The sequence below is a fragment of the Pezoporus occidentalis genome, unplaced genomic scaffold, assembly GCF_034315485.1.
Source record: "Pezoporus occidentalis ecotype Australia unplaced genomic scaffold, CSIRO_AGI_Poc_V1 ctg14, whole genome shotgun sequence".
NCBI lineage: Eukaryota > Metazoa > Chordata > Aves > Psittaciformes > Psittacidae > Pezoporus > Pezoporus occidentalis.
In genome coordinates this window covers 6,285,654-6,303,660 of record NW_026913209.1, presented here as the reverse complement: position 1 = coordinate 6,303,660, position 18,007 = coordinate 6,285,654, and the positions used below count along the sequence as shown (strand labels likewise).

The following is an 18,007-nucleotide window of genomic DNA, read 5'->3' as shown; positions in this document are numbered from 1 at the left end:
GGGTAGACATTTGCATTCCTTTGTTGCCCCGTGGATGTAATGAAACTACACATATATAGAAAAATGTTTGTGTAAACGCTTGCAGAATCACAGCTTAACTGCTGCATGACAGTCGTCAAAATGCACACATTTAGCCTTTGCCAAGATTTCTTTTTCTTTTACAGGAAGATGTATTAGAGGCAGGGAAAATGCATTGTTTTTTTTCTATTTAAATAAAATATTATATTTCATAACCATGTGAGAATAAAATGTTACCTTTATAATGGACTGATTATATAAATGATGCATCTTCCTGCCTGGGTTATGTATTTTGATTTGTAACAAATGAACGGAGCAAGGGTCTTGTCAAGAGTACAAGCAGTTTGTATTCCAAAAATATTTTAATGATATTTTAATTCTATTGTTCCAAAGCCCAGGCATGAGACATGAAGTATTTAAAGGAGAAATTTCAGGCAGTGAAATTTTCCAACATGCTTTTTCATTTGGTGGTGGACACTGAATAAGGAGCTCCTGTGTTTCTCACAATAGCCCCCTCCAGCTCATCACTCCTTTTCATTTCATTGTGACATCCACGCTGTAGTTAAAAAGTCTCCCTCCATGATGCAGGGAAGGGAAAGGGGGAGGAGAGGAGAGCAAACACAAAATGGGATGAGATTTGTTATTATATAGTTAGTCTCTGACATCTCCTTCTCACTGATGACTTGATAGGATAGCAACTTGGTAAAACTAGATTTTTTTCTTGGTAATATCAAGAATACAGGTTTGTTTGATACTCTCAGATGCTAAGAAATGTTTTGTGACAAATGCCAAAGTGAGAATAAACATAAATCAAGTATTTATAAATGTACACGTTTTTTATTGAGATTTGTGACAAACTGTCGTACTGCAAAAAGTTGTGCAGAAACTTCAGTGGAAGTCTCCTGTAGGAAAAGCCTAATATTAGTGGCAGTATTACACTTGTTACAAACCTTTCAGCAGCAAGATAGTTGTATGCCTGGAAATCAAGGCAATGCAGCATTACTTTTGACTAGGTGCCTCAGGCAAACTTTGCCAGTGGGAGCTATGTATGTTGATTATAATACTGCTTCTGCATCATCTTGGAAACTGGAATAATGTATTTTAAAATTTGCCTTCTTATTAAATAGACGCTATGGTAGTGTCTTCTTATTCAAAGGGGAAAAGTTAAGCTGTTTCTTCTTTATCTTAATTCATTGCTATGAAAAGTGCCTGTCGATCTGGACCCACCTACCAGTGAATAGTAAAAGAGACAACCTGCACCTGTAGGATTAGGTGCAGCAGCAGGAAGTAAGAGCACTTGCAGTATATAATTAACAAGGATTTTATTTTTTTTTCCCCAAACAGCATGTTCATCTTGCCAGGTTAACTAGTGATTAACCCTAAAAAAGAATGTGCTGAAGCCTACACCCTTGTTTAAACTCATTCACTCGCCAGTGTATTCAGTTACTTGTGTAACCAGTGACAAAGTAACCCTATTTACAGCTCTTCATTTCCTGGTATTTTATTTGATGTCTTTGTATTTCCAGTTTCTCCATTCATCTCTTTGTTTGGTTCTCTTTCATTTTCAGATAGGTAAAACATCTTGTCTACTGTTAGGAATAAAACAAACCTACAATAGCTTTTTATTTATCATTTAAAAAAAAAAAACATTTTTTTTCTTGAGGAAATTTTGAGACAGAATACCTTTTTTTTTTTTTTTTTACATTATCAAGCTAAATATACCAGGTTAAATTCCTCTCCCAAAGAAGTGAAAATAGTTCTCTCCCATTAACTTCAGCAGATGTTCTGCCAGAGATTCAGAGGAGAAGAATTTTTTATACTGGGTATAGATGCACATCATGGAGCCCGAGTTGCTTAAGTCTGTCCAATATTAGTAATGAAATGCCTCCTGTGACAGTTATTTTAAATATATTTCAGCTTCTGTTTGTTTGGGGGTTGTTTTTTTTGTTTGCTTGTTTGTTTGTTCTTTGAGGTGCATCCAATTACTAACTTGTTATTTGGGGGGTTTAGCCTGGGGTTTTTTTCTAAAGTATCCAAAATGGAGCAACAGAGGATCACGTATTCAGAGGTTCCCATCTTAAGCATAATCCCTGTTAAAAAGGTTAAAACATTAAATATATAGCACTGAGGCTGTTTTGATGCTTGTAATAGCTTTCTTTTATTTTTTACACGTTTAGAGAAAAAACTAAATTCAGTGCATGCAGTGTGGAGATATAATGAAGTATTTGATATATTGTTGCTCCATTAATGTGTGCTTGGCCAGCCATGAGCAAAGATGGTTATCTTGCAGTGATTTTGGTGAGGTTTTAAAACCGAGTCATATTGTTGGAGCATTGAAGATCTTCCTTACCCAGACATATTTCCACTGTAGGCAGACACTGTTTAAAGGAAAATTAATTTTTTTTTCCCCAGCAATTTCAAAGATAATTATCCTGCACACATTAAAGAAGGATGAAGTGTTTTAAAGAACTGTAATTCTAATTGGTAAATGTCACCAGCTGTTGCAGTTACTCTTACTAGTGTATATTCTTTTAATGATTACACTCCCGTGCCACAAGCTACATGAAAATATATTCACTAGGTGTGAAATTCCCATATGTCACAGCTTCAAGATTAGGTAAACATCTCAAAGATAAGGGGAGAGTTAATGCTGATGGGAAACATTATTTTCCTGGCTTTGGCTGTCTGCAAGATGAACATTTGTATTATTGAACTTAGTAAAGGAAAAAATTGCATGAATTGGAGAACCATTAGGTTTTAGCGTTCAGTGGAAGATTCATTTATACATTCGAATATGTATCTGCAAGAACTATAATCAGCCTTTCATTTGTTAGATTATCTCCTTCTCCCACCCCTGGAGATTTCAAAATATTATCCCTTTCTCACTCCAAGTTAAAACTAGTCCAATTCCTATAAACTGCCTATCGGGTTTTAAAAAGTATGTAAGGTTTCAAAGTTGGGTATATTTTTTTGTACCATCACAAATGAATATACTAAAGTAAGATACGAGCTTTCTGTTTTAAGTCTCCTTCACTGTGTTTAATATAAAAACATTTCTCTCACATTTTGATGAAGGCACATTTTAATGAAGGAAATATAATGATTTCTGTAAACCAAGTTTTCCCATAGAAAACTGTCTTATCTATTGTAATCTTCATTTTTATTTCTACGCTTAGGACCAATGTGTGTAACTCAGATATAAATGTAAATGGCCCTGCTTTCCTCTTAAAAGTTTCATGTATGCATGTATGTATGTGATAAGTTTTTAAGATGAGCTTTCATTGCCTCTGGTGTGCAGGAGACATTTCAATTTTTCAGTGAGTTTTGAAGATGCTAGAAGTGTTAAAACAGGCCACCATTCCACATTTTAAGAAACGAAATTGCCATTGACGTACACGTATAAATGAAAATAAAATCTTATTTTGGATTGTGTTCCTATTCATTGTCTGTGGTAGATTCAGGGAACAAGAGATGAAACTCATGGTCCAGGAGTTTTCCCTCACCGCAGTTTTGAGTGGGGAACGCTCTCATCCTATTATTGTAATGGCAGTTTCTGGACAGGTATTAGTTCGGGCATGTTGTACCTTTCCTTCCCTCTTGTGCTCAGTCCTGTTCATATACATTATAATATATTGCACACAACATAATCAGGAATGATAAAAAAAATAGTTATCCACTTGCAGGCTAGGAGGGAAGCCTTCATATACTATTATATGCAAATATTTTAACTATATGAGCATATTTATGCACACAGGCCTTTATGCTATTTTACAGCTTTGTACGTATGCTGTTTTCAGAAAATAACAGCTTCTGAGAAACAGAGATTACTTATGCCTGGGAATTCAGGGACTGGGGGTAGCTGCTTTCGTCCTCCTTCCATAGAGCTGTTTGTCACTTATTCTGTATAGGGTCAGTCTTAGCCAAACCCAAATCCTTTCTAAATAGCTTTGTGGTAAGGCTTACCTTAAAGTAGTATAAAACTTGACCTTCTCTTGCATGCCATGAACTTTATTATTTGGGAGTAAGTGATACTTTTACAAACTTGCTCACACAGAAAGCATTTACAGAAGACTTGACAAAGTTTTTGTTCATTCGAAGTTCCTGTTAGAGAGAGGTGAGCTATTGACCAGCTCTTCATGCCCTGCAGGAAAGAGGATGTTGCAGGCTGTTAGGGGCTTTGGTGCAGAACGTTTTGTGGCTGCAGAGATCCAGAGCCTCAGCTGGTCAGGAGAGAGCAGTTTGAGCCACCACTCTGGCTGGCCTGACATAGTATCACATACACGACATATCCTAGCCTGTCCCATGTTTGGGAGCATGCTGTGAAAATTATCCCTACTCTGCTATTCATACAGACCAGAGATCAGTACAAGAAGGGAAACATTTCAGCCCTCGCTCCTTCCCTAGGACCAATTGATCTGACTGAGCCAGTGCAACAGTTTCAGAAAAATGGGGGTACAGGTCTACTCTCATAACAGCCTTTTTATACCATTGCTCTGAGGGAAATACTTGAACTTCGTTTGAAGCGGAATTAGTAGAAGCTAACCTCAAACACAAAACTCAGTACATTGGAAGCAAATCACAACAAATCTGAGGCAATGAAAAAGGAACTGAATGCTTTTTTAAGCATTTTCTGAATGTGATAGCAGGATCTGGACCTTGAGGCTGGAGTAACTATGAGAATCTCACTAACAAAAATGGGGAAAATGTCTGTTTGCCTTGATGTTACCAGAGCCAAGACTTCATGCCATTACATATGGCAATGTAGATTTGTGACTCGAATCACCCATAAATTATAACAATGAGACATTCACTGTTAGTGAAAACCTTCCTGAATTTTGTAACTAACGCAGATTCAGAGACTTCATAAATAGAGTTTATGCATGTGTGAACATTCTAACATAATCTCAGTTTTCATTATGTTTACGTATTCCTTATTATTCTCAGTTGTTGAGTGGTCCAGCTCTTTCCCTTCCCACTACTTTCTCCCCTTACTTTATGTCTCCACAGAAACCAGGGATGGATCTAGCAGACACCTATATTATGTTTGTTCGACAAAACCAGGATATACTTCGAGAAAAGGTCAATGAGGAAATGTATATAGAGAAGTTATTTGATGTAAGTAACTACCCTTGCAAAGCTTGCTGGTATCACTACTACATAAGAAGGGATAAGCTGCATTTTGATGATATTCAACAAACCATTCAGATGCTCTTCCCTGTTGATCATTTTTTTCTTTTGTTTCTTATTTATCATCTTCAGCTGTCAAGGGTGGCCTTTCTTTAAACATTTTCTATATGAAAGTTCTAAGTGCTAGAAGGCATAAATAAAGTTGGTAGAAGATTATTATTTGAAATAGTCATTTTTCCACTGTGAGTAGTCCAATTTTATTCCATCTTTTGATTTTACATTTGTGGACTCCATTGCAGACCTAATTTCCCTATATAAAGAACTTGTACTGCCTGCTTATATATAGGAAGAGGTCAGTTATGCCAGTACACCTATGGGTTTGACTGGTATTTTCATGGGATGACTTTTAGAATTTTTTTAATGGGTTTTTAGTTTAAGACTTAGAATTTCTTAAAGTTTTATCTAAAAAACATTTATCTTATTATCAAGCTCGTTTGCAAAATTCTAATCCCACTTTTCGCATCCTCAGCCTTGAGGCGCACACATTGCTAGCCAGCCTGGATCTTCGCAATAATTTCCCTCGGCTTCAATACTGGCTTCTGCAGCCACTCATTCCTTTGCCCTGCTTCCTCCTCTTTTTGTTAGAAATGATCACCTACTCCACCAAAATTTTCCTCAGGCAAGGTCCTCCTGTAATGCCACTAGAAACACTCTTGGGCATATTTCTGCTCATTCAAGTTCTGACCACTAATTTATGTCTAGTATGTCCCTTTCTGAGTTATGTGAAGGAAAAGGTCTAAGCAGCTGAAATTGTACTTTCTATATAAATTCAAATCACTTCATGTGTAAAATATGTCGAAAAGTTATTTTATTATGAACTTGGATCAATTTACATGGCACTGATCTCAGTCACTTATAATCATGTAGAAATTTGAACAGGGAAAGAAGTAATCTCTGGCACTGTGCAATGCAATTTATTGCAAAACATATTCTGGAACATAATGCAGACTTTAAATGTATTTATTTGTGTGTCATCTCTTAAGTATTTTAGAAAGCTTTGCTGGCAGTTTCATTTAATTATGCAAGTTACAGCAAATGTTTTCATAACAGCAATTCACAGCCTTTACTGTGACACTACAGTTGTGGCAGTCACAGAAGGTCCCATAACATAGACTCTCAGCCATGGTATGTCATGTCAGTGTTTGTTGTTTGTTAGGCTGGGTGGTCAAAAAAAGACTTATCTCTCAGATTTTATATTTCCAGACACTCCCAGGCAGCCTTACAAAAAAAAGTATCATCTGTTTTAATAAGCTAAGTGCTAATATGTGTGAAAAGAATGATTTTATAAAAGCTTTGATGCCCTGCAGGGGTAGAAAAATTATCATCCATCCAGCTGGCACCTTCGCAAAGTACTAAAACCATATTAGCAACTTCTGCTTCAGTTTGCTTTTGCACTGAATCTGCAAGCATATGTTTCATTTTCAAGTTTCTGGTTTTTGTTTTTCTTTGGGGTTATTTTTGCTTATGTTGTAGTGTTCTGAACGTTAATAAAATTATGTGCCTAAGGCCAAGTCTAACTCTCACTGGAGAGACCACATTGACTTTGTTGATGTAGTGGGATTGGACCAAGCCTTAGTCTATGTCCATAGTAGTAAACTAGCCAGGGCCTGGTCACAGCCTGAGAACTAGCAAGTGATCATCCATACCATTAAGTCATCAGCGTGGTTCCTGGTGTGATTTTGGGTTAGGCCAGCTAGCACTAACCCAAGGATAGGGCCTCAATACATTTGGGTTACCATGAATCAAGGACCTCTTCCAAATTTCATTTCAGCAATCAAGCTATTCAGCACAAGAAGTTATCTCTGTATGGATGCAAGTCATGACATAGTGCTTGCCTTTGAGACACAAAACCATTCCTGTCCCCTTTTACTCAGTAATACTCATATGCCGTCAAGGCCAATGCTTGTAGCTGTAAGAAAAGAAAAAAGATGTACATGATAAGTATTTCATGTATCAAGTATCTATTTGTATCTTTAGTTTTCTTTATATATGGTGCTATCACATTTCTACATCACATCACACTAGGAGATATAAGCAATTGGACAGATTCAGATGAATGCAAATATGTAAGCTCATAGTGTGCAGGAATTTAAAGCAAAGGATAACTCAATTCTCCTGAGATTAATTCAGTTTTAGAATAGTATGATTGAGCAAGATTTTTCCCATGTTTTTTCGAAGGGTTTTTTAAGTGAGTGATAAAACAAAACCTAGGTACTGTTTATAAATTCAATTATATCAAGTTATATTTCAATAGAATTAAATACATTAACATTTTTATGTAAATATACTTCAAGTCACTTCAGTTGGCTACCGTTGCAGATCACAGTTCATTTCCCCTTAAAAACACGTTGTATTTGTATCAGATAAGAAATCAGCAGCCAAGCTGAACAGGAAAAGTGCCTGTCTGTGCTTCAGACAGGGAAACACCTCACCCAGACTTAGCAAAAAACCCCCAGACCGTTCTATGTGCTAAAGGTGTTAGTTATAAATATGGGCAATGCCAAGCCTTGGATGTTGTTTTAGGTCCCAGAAAAGTATAACTACAAACTATTTATGCACAGATTTCACTTACTTGATTCAGAGCTGCTATGTACTAACAGCTTTTACAGTGACCAAGAGAATGGAATGTCTATCGTATGAAGTAATATACATAACAAAGAAGATAATTTAAATTTAGGAGTAGTATTGAAACAATTACAAATGTCTTCCAGTGGGTCACAGTATGTTAAGGCTAGAATTTGGAAAAATTTCTGTCTACCTGAGAAGTCTGAAGCTAGAGAGAAGACAAAAATGTGCATTGTCTCATGGTGGTGCTTGATAAGCCTGGAAATGCACTGCCATGCAATACAAAATGTGAAAATCAGGAGAATGGAATTTAAGCTTGTGATAATGAATCCTTGCATATGAGAGAGACTCAAGTCTCCAGGACTTTGAAAGAAGACTGGCCTGATAGTATTTTCTGTGCCACCTTTAAACTATTTAAATCCTATGCTTCAGTACCTCTGCTGATTATGCAGCAAAACCCAGGTGATTATTTTTTTCCTTTCTTTCCTCTGAAAACCTTGGCTTCTGCATCCATTTCATTATTGTCTCCTCCAGACAAGGTATAGACAGCATGAAGAACACAATATGGTTTGGTGCTCATGGTAACACTGGTCTCTCCCAGATCAGTGTGCCATCTTGTTCTCAAAATGAGTCACCAGATTTGGAGTCATGAAGAGTTTTTTCTTGGTCAGTTTGTCAGGACTCTTAGGACTTTTTGTCTTCCATTGCTGTCTGGGACATGGTCTTCCACAGATCTTAAAGAGCACTAGGAAGGTTTTTGTAATGCATTAGACATGTGAATGATCTGCAGTGATTCTTGAAGGCTTAATTTAACGAGTGATTCATGTGATTCCTTCCAATCCCATACGCCACTGAGGTAAACTAAGACAGTGAAGTTACACCAGGACAAGTTTCTCTAATAAGCTCAAATAAAGCAAACTTTTCCACCATTAATGCTGCAGTGATTCAGGTAGATTCAGTGTATAATAACTAAATCATGAAGACAGGCACTACAGTGTTTGCTGATTAAAAGTATCACCCGTAGAAACTTTTTAATCATTTAAACCAAGAACTCAATTTTTTTAATAATGTTTAGTAAAATGTTTTAGAAATAAAGTTATACTTTGAGCCACTGTTTGAAAAATGCTTTCAGAAAAGGCTGTAAAAGTAGCAGTTGGTGAATGGGAAAAATGAAGTATTGAGAATAGAGTTACACAAATACAGAATAAATCTACATCATTACTAATTATTGTTAAGGTCCCTTTTATTTGTAAAGGTAATCTGCTCAATGGACTATGTAAAAACATTTGTGCAGCCTATCAAAGAACAGTGCTATGTATCTGATCACAGAATTAACAAATGTAAAAATCATCCAACTATGAAATATCCATAGAGTCTGGTTCTGCACTATCAAAATCAATGGGAGTTTTACCGTTAACCTTAATAAATGCAGTGCCTTGTCCATAACATGCCAATTTATCATTACTGATTAGTCTTAGATTCGTGTTTTTACCTGAATTTTTAAGATGAAACTGATAAGTTTTGAACTCCTGAGCATTTTAAATTACATTAGACTTATAAATGAAAAACAGTTTCCTTTAAAACAAAACTGGATTTTGTTAACAAACCAGCTTAAAAAAGATAATTAATTTTGCATAAAGCACTGTTTAAAACTTCAAAGCAGTACTTACTTTCTGTAGTAATGTATATTTCCTAAGTGCCGCTTTGTGTAGATTCTCACTTTCTTGTACCTGTTAATTGCACATGAAGTGTGGATATTGTCTGAACACAGAAAAAAATGGTTTCAAACATTTTTCCTTCAAAACCCTTCTTGATTTATTTGCCATTAAGTACATTATCTTATAGTTTGTATTTGTGTTGGGTCTCTTATGAAAAACTTACAAACAGTTGTATGATTCCAGTCTTATTAAGAGTATATATGCAATGAAATTTTTATGCAATAGTTGGTTGCTACTTTGAGAAATGAAGAATGGTTTGAGATAACATTTTTAACACATCAGCATTTAGCCACTGATACAACTTAAAGGTTTTCCAAGTTTTTTAGGCTTTAATTTCTGGGAAACCACTACACAAGTGTACCATAAACATGTGATACAGTCAGAGTGAGCATCCTGGAAAGGTTGGCATTGGCAGACAGGTCCCTTTGTTATTTTGTATAAGATGGCACCTGTTAGCAGATGTTGACTTTGGCCCTGATCACCCATCTTTTCTGGGTGTTAAACCAGTATAGTGTGACTGAGTAGTCCTGTTGACTTCACAGGGACTGCTCATATCCGAGAACATCTTCGGGGTTCTGGCCTCATGCAGGGTAACAATTTCAACAAGCAATGTAAGAAATGTTAATGGCAGGGAACTTGTACAACTTTCTTTGAAGTGCAGAAAGACAGAACATCTTTGAGTAGTGTAAATGCTTAAACACTCCAGATTTATGTAGCTGCTTTTGTATTTCAAAATTTCAGATGTAATGTGATGCTTTTTTTCTGTTGAAAAATGCTTGTGTTTTGTCTGGAATGTTAATTAAATGCTAGTAGTGTTCCCATATCACAATCATTATTTTCCATTATGTAGCAAGGATGGACGATTTAAGTTCAGTGATGTACTTGAGGGTATTTGAGGTAGTAATTATTCTCCAAAGATTACTATCAGCTACTTCATTCTGTGCCTTAATTGAGATAGAAAGTATCCATCTGATTCATTTCTGTTTGCCATCATATCTGCAAGTACATTTTTAGCAAATGCTTTATTCAGTTGCATCATTTCTATGACTTTTCTGACCTTTTACAAAAAATGTGTTAAAAAATGTGCAAATGCTTCTCCCTGGCAAGTGAGTTAATCTTCAGCTGGCATTACACAGCTAAGAGGAACACTTACTTAGGTGTGGGTTTTCTGTAGTACCAACTCCTTGTACTGTCCATGTCTACCTCAAAGGCACCATTACTGTAGTATTTAGTATTCAACAGTGTTTTTCTAGAAAACTTCAATTTTGATTTTTTTCCCTTATTCTCAAATTGCTTCCTGTCACATTATTTTAATAAGTAATCTTCACTTTCATTGTTATGTAATTATTTGCAAGTGTGTGATTTGACAAAAGGTCTACTTGGTTAAAGGCCACATTTGAATCAAAAGCTGTGTTTGTATTAACCTCTGAGAAACATGAGAGGACCGTGCCTAATTACTTAAAAAGAGACTCAACGAAAATGGATTGTAGCTTGTTGATCTTCCTATTTCTTTGATAACTCAGAATAATCTTCAAGAAATATGTGGGCTTCTTTCTCAGATTCTTGAAATTTGATCACAGCGCAAAATTGTCCTTTGGCGCAAACCCAGAAATACACATCTTTGTATGATGCACCTGGACATATGTGGCAGGTCTGGTAGAATCAGCTAATTAACAACACAGGCTTAAACAGGCACCTCATCTGGCAGTGTAGTTAGTTGCCTGATGGTGCTCAGCAGGATTTGGTAGTGCTTTTTATTTTTCTATCCTAATGGTCTGCTGCCCACCTAATTTTGCCTTATTGTCAGCCACTACTTACCGCAGCTTGAGGCCCTCCCAGGAGGCTAAATTATTATCAAAGGATTAGGGAGATGTAGCCTTGCAGCTCTGACATTTCTGATTACTTGTCTATGCCAGAACACTAATTAGCTGTGACTAATTAAGAAAAATGTTCCTGCCATAGAAAACCATTTAAAAGAACTGAGAAGTAGAAAAGCAATTGAAAAGCTGAGCAGTGCTCAGATTTGCCGATGCTCTTTAGATTTTCACCAAAGTCTTCACTCACCTTTAATTATGTCTAATATTTTATAGGGAAAATAGCTCTTGATATGAGAACCACTCTGCAGTTTTCTCTTGATCTAAAGACATTCTTGTAATTTTAAAACAGTTTTTCATGTCTTTTTGAGTAAAAGAAAGAACTTTAGAGAAAACTGTAGGCAGTATTACCAAATATAGACTGAAAAAAAAAGTCCACATTTAGAAACATAATAATTAAAAAAGTATATCATGCCCAAATATATGAATCTTCTGCAAGATGGAAGCAACATCTTGCAGATTTATTGTTCAAAGTCTTTTCAAAGTTCACTGAATCATTCCTGATGTTTTCAAGTAGACTTACCTCATTTTTGGTGATGGAAATCTCTATAAAAGGACAACAGTTCATTTGAAAACTGTAAAATGTAACCTCCATCTGATTTCATACAGTACATAAATTTGCTTTGGTTATTTTTTTTTCGCCCTGGATTATGCTGAGAAAAGGAGCACACACTCTTGGAGGGTGCTGATTATGCTGCTGTGAATCCAGCAAAGCTCAGTACTGTTGAAATCAATAGGACCACAACACACTTAAAGCAAAGCATGTGCTTCAGAGTTCGCTGCTTCAGAATCAGAATATTCAGCACTTTGTAAGCTGTTTTACACTGTAGCTGAGAGTGTTTTCTCTACAGGAAACCATAAAACAATGGCTAGTTTCTTCTATGTTTTTGATATGATACATTTCCCCACTTCTTCATTTTTTATGCCATTTTTAATTTGTGAATTTCCATCTTATTAGCTACCAAACAGCCCAAAAAGATATAAAAAGGGTTTTCTCCAGACATTATATATCCCATCATCCAGTCTTCATTTAGTATTCATGGAATGGATGTCTGACACCTTTTTGACACTAATTCAATCATATTATTTAAATCTGCCCAGTGGGAGAGTAAGAAACTACTATAGAGATATTCTGATATCTTACTAAAAAAGCTTTTTTGAGTCTAAAAAGGAAATAGAGAATTATTTTTCAGGGCACTGAATCTCATATCCTAATATTCAGGATCTGCTTTTGCTGTCCTACTTCCTAATGTCCTTGACTTTTGTGAGAAGCTCACTTTTTTTTTGGGGGGGGGGTCAGGGGCAATGTACAATTTGCTATAAAAAGGCAATTTAAAATGTGCATCATGAGTCAAAAGAGGGAAAAAATGGGAAAAAAAAAAAAAAATCCCAAACTCAAGATTTTAAAGCCCATCTGATTTTTTTTTCTGAGGGAACTTCAGCAGTCAGGGTGGAACTACCAGAGGGTTTTACTTGTTTGTTTGGGGAGGGGCTGTAACACTGGGAGCTTCCAGTACAGTTTCCCCATGGACTTTTCTGGTCTATACTGTTCATTCATTTATTTAACTTAGTTAAATGCACCTATCCATCACTCAGAGTATCCATTCACCAAAAACAATAACAATTCTATCAAATAAAAGAGAACTCCTTCCAACATCCAGGCACAATTTAGTCCTTTAACCTTTTTATCCTGCTAGGCACAAAGTAGCAACATCTCATTCCAGGCACTGTGGGTTTTTTGGTTTGTTTTTTTTTTCTTATCTAGATGGCTTGAAATGCGTCTAGCAGCTTAATGGAATCAATTGAGTGTGGGCAACTATAAAAATATAAAATAGCACTGAAACTTTATATGAGTCTGTCAGTAAGTGTTAACTGTGGCTGCAGCTTTCACATTCTACACAGTCAAGAGAAATCAATAAGGATTGTACCATTTATATTGTCTTACCTAATGTTTGTTCACCAAGAAATGCCAGGCACAAGCACCATCTAGGGAATATTGATTTCTTGATGTACTGTAATTCACACACGTATAAACAGCAGGAGAACCTTGTGGCTTCTCAAACCTTACTTGCAGGTTTGATATTTATACTTGTATTTCTTTTGGGTCAAGCTTAGTTTAAAAAGGAAAATCAAGCAAAACTTACGTGTTCATAGATAGACACACAACTGCATTGTTGATCATATTACAAGAAAAGTAGTGCCAGGAAGCATAATAAACTAGTTTTAGTGTAATAAGTCTGAAGTAACAGAAAGAGGTCACCATGTTGTAAATCAGAACAGTAGCAGGTGAGGATGGTGCAGAGTGCTCTGGCAAAGTCAGTGATTCATCAGTAGAAAGAGCTCCTTAACCCATTTGATCCCAGGGAACTGAATCTTTAGTGCTGATTTAAATGTGCAAAAGTGTTCGCCTATATAGAGATGATTTCCTTTAAATAATTTCAAGTGTTTCATGGTATATTTTCTTAATTTACACCACATTGATAATCCTTTATATTATACTGTACTGAAAGTGTTTACAATGTGCAAGAAAAACAGTACAAATAATGCATAATAAAATCAGCTCCAAAAAAAAGCAATGCAGCTGTAAAATACACTTCGCTGAAAGAGTCCTCATTGGCAATTAGGGTCAGAGATGGAAAGGAGCAAACCAGGCACCTGCCCAATCCAGGGACACTTTCTCTGAAGAGATGAGGGGAGGAGAGAGGCAAGAGGGAGGCAGGAGGCTGGACCTCTGCTCCACATTAGCACTGCTCAGTGTGGTGCCCAGTCAATGCAGCATAGGAGAGGAGTGGCTCCACCGCTGTGCAACTCCCTATCAACCTCACAGCTGCATCCGGCCCTGTCATGTGCCACTGCAATAACAGACAGAGTAAACAGATGATGAGTCGCGATTGCTGAGGTGGAAAGAAATGAGCCTGTAAAAATTCACCCAGAGGAGCCCAGGATGTTCTAAATGCTCTAATTAAAATACATACTTGACCTCATTCCACATGGAGCAGGGAGTCTAAGTAGAAGACTCTAAGGCAAGAATTACTAACGTGAGTGTGAAAGCTACAACACAGACTTTGGTCCAACCCACTTTTGGTGGTCCTGGATGACTAGGCAGAGGCAGAGCTAGGTGTCTCAGTCACATACCTTACAGAGTGAACTGGGACCTTCAATCCTACTGACATTACATATTCACTTAGGAACACTGTTCAGCATTTGTGCAGCTAAGCACAGGTGTTTTAAAACTAGAGCGTGTTAGCATGAAGCAAGTGTTACAACGAGTAACAACTTGGTCATTTTGCATTGTGTTGATTTGTTTATTTTGACAATCCAAGCTGGCTTTCTTTTTCAAGATCACTCAAGGGATGTTCCCCATTCTGTGCCTTGGAGGATGTTTGCCAATATAGCCAAATTGCAACACAACACCCAGCGTAGCAAGACTGACAGTGTTTGCTCCAGAGATTTTTAGCACCAGAATAACCTACAGAAATACTGTTCACAGATGCACTGTGTATCCAGAGTGGAGTAGGGAAACTGTTTGTGCTGTTAGTCTCCCGCAGTCAAGAGCGTTATGTTAGTACCTAGTGTTTAAAATCAGAACAGCAACGTTACATATGTGCAGATACAGAAGGAAGTTATGCATGCCTAATTTTGCAGAATTCCAGGTTCCCAGTGCATCTACCATATGTGAAGAAGCCAGAAAAATATGAAGGTCACAAACATTATAAAATAGCATAAATATTGTAAATTGCTGTTTAGCAACCAATATACAATACGGGGAGAGATGAGTACTGTATATTTTGTGTTGAAGTGTATATTTATGTTTAAATTGGCAGCAGTTCCATAGCAACTAGCTAGCTTCTAATTATAAGCCTAAAATATGAAAAAATTACTTTCCTCCTAAAAGGTAAGCTTTTCATATGTTAGATTTAATTTGCTCTTTCAGAATGATATCCTTCTTGCTTAGGAGTTCCAAAGATGCTTAATATGCTTTGAAATGAGCCCATTTCCCTCTTTTCTTCTCATCACTGATTTCTGAAAATCACCCTGCCTAAGTCTGCTTCCTTGTATTACCAAAATATCCCATCCAACAGCTGTTCACTTGTTTGTCGTCATCAGTCTTGCTAAACCAGGTCTATTTGTCAGTGTTTGGGGTCCCCTTTCTCTTGAGCTCCCCTCCTGTTTGCTTTGGGAATGGCAATCCTTCATTCAAATAAGAAGGGAAGAGACTGACTAGAGACTAAAGTGTTTGTTCCAATTAGTCATTCTTCAGAAAAACAAAAAGTTTTTTGAGCTCCCTGAGAGGTTCATTGGAATAATGGCATGAAAAAAGGCTGAAGGAAACCAAAGAGTCCTGCTGGAAGGAAAAAAGCCTTCCTTGGCCAAGCAAGACTGCAAGAGGCAAGTTACTGCATCCGCTGCAATCACACACATCCCCCTCCCCCCGAAAAAAAATTAGGGTGAAGGAAAAAAAAAAAAAGTAAATAAATGGCTCATACCCAAACAGTTTATAATTTGAAATGATCAAGCTAAAGAAATCTTGGTCCTGATCCCTTTATCAGAAGAAGTGTGAGTGTTAAAGCAGACGGTAGCATGTGGAGTTTTTCTCACTTCTCCTTTCCTGGTACGCGTAGCTGTAATTTAGGCTGCGAACATTTTTGCACATTTCCAAGCCAAAGTTCAAAATTTGGCTTAGCAATTCAGGCCTAGAGGAGGAAGCAAAACATGGAAGCTGAATAAAAGCCTGAAACATTTCCAGGAAGATGCCTTGATAGGTGATCCTGAGCATGGGGAGTGTAAGACACTGGTGGGGTGGAAGAGGTGTGTGTCAGAGACTCTGTGCACAGTAGAAGCACATGTGGGAACATGGTGCTTGGGAGTGTTACAGCAGGTACAGCAACAGGGGGACTTTTGGACATGTCCTTGAATGTGACTGTAGGAAGGAACTGCAGTGAAATGGGGAGCAGAAATAAATAGGGGTTTTTCATATGACACTTCGTATTGATTTAATCATTTGCATTTTCCAGGTCAAAAGCTTTTAAACATCTGATTTTTGGTGTAGGAAAGAGGCTTCATTTGTTTCTACTGCCCACTAAACATGGTTCCAATAAGGCTAAATCCTTGGATTTTCCACTCATGCTTACTTTAAATTTAATTTCTTTCACTTTTTCTGAAATGAAAATTTCTAAGGAAAAAAAGGAAAGTAAAAAGGAACAGAAAAGGAATAGAAGTATTGACATCATGGTGACCCCAAAAACTACTAGTATTCTCCTTGAATTTTCTGAATATTTAAGAAAATGCAAAAGAAAGAGCTTCCCCCCCCCCCCGCCCCCAGCCTTCTAGGTCAGATGTCTGAATATTAAAAGATACGTACTATTATTGAATGAAAGCTACATTACATTAAAATTCCCCTTCAGTTTCGATATTCGTACTTACTGTATTTTATACATTTTAAATAGCAATAAAAGTAATGTGTCCTGACACAGCAAATATACAGGAAGTGAACACGTAGGTGAAGTAGTGCTCCATCAGTGCCCGTAAAATGAAGATACAATTCTAAATCTCAGAACAGTCATAATGTCAGCTGTTTCCACTGTATTCATTTTGCTATGAAATTATTGCCACAATTTTTATTTTCTCCAGCCATAACAGTGCTTTGAATCAATAGCAAAGAATTTTTTCATGTTTCAGGGAGAGAAATAACGCAAACTCCTTAGCTGTCCTAAACAGAAAGGTTGCTATCTATCTATCCTGCCAAAAACTGAACAGCCAGAAGCATTAAGGTAGCTGCAAGAGTAGCTACAAGTGTACTTGAAAATTTTATTGTACTTGGAGATGGTGTAAGTTCTGTTTCTACAGTCAGAGGCCAGCTAACTGACCATTTCTGCCAACTGAATCTTACTGTCTCTGCTGTAGAAGCACATCTCAATGCCATGAAATTCACTTTTGATTCAGAAAAATAATGTTCACACATACAAAAAAAAAAAAAAAATAATTGTCTTTGCATGGACTTTCCATGAAAGCAAAATTCTGTATTTTGGTGAGACACATTTTTCAGGGACGGCACTGTGAACTTGAGTGCTCAGAGTTTGTGGATCAGGGTTAAAGGGAAAATAGCTATGGGTGACATTACTGTGGGGATCTGTTAGAAACCACCTGATCAAGGAGAACCTGCAGATGAAGCACACCATAGAGAGATAGGAAAAGCCTCACGTTTGCAGGCCCTTGTTCTCATGGATGACTTCAACCACCCTGACATCTGTTGGAAGGACGGTACGGCCTGGCACAAGCAATCCAGGAGGTTCCTTGATTGTGTGGAAGACAACTTCCTTCTGCAAGTAATAGAGGAACCGACAAGGAGAGGTGCCATGCTTGACCTCGTGCTCACCAACAGGGAAGGGCTCGTTGGAAATGTGATGCTCCAGGGCAGCCTTGGATGCAGCAATCATGAGATGCTCGAATTTGAGATCCTCAGGACAGTGAGAAGAGCGTGCAGCAAGCTCACTGCCCTGGACTTCAAAAGAGCAGACTTTGGCCTCTTCAGGAACCTGCTTAGTAAGGTTCCATGGGATACAGCCCTAGAGGGCAGGGGGGCCCAGGACTCTTGGTTGATATTCAAGGATCACCTGCTACAAGCTCAGGAGTGTTGCATCCCAA

General features: G+C 37.3%; 1 protein-coding gene across 14 annotated transcripts in view; it reads left to right on the top strand.

Moving 5' to 3' along the window:
• The window catches only part of CADPS2 (calcium dependent secretion activator 2), a 312,438-nt gene that overhangs the window by 281,629 nt on the left and 12,802 nt on the right, over positions 1 to 18,007 (top strand). For all 14 annotated transcript variants that reach the window (XM_062609680.1, XM_062609685.1, XM_062609684.1 and 11 more), the window contains one exon: positions 5,026 to 5,133. In XM_062609680.1, the coding sequence (XP_062465664.1) occupies positions 5,026 to 5,133 (108 nt within the window). The remainder of the gene's footprint in view (positions 1 to 5,025; positions 5,134 to 18,007) is intronic.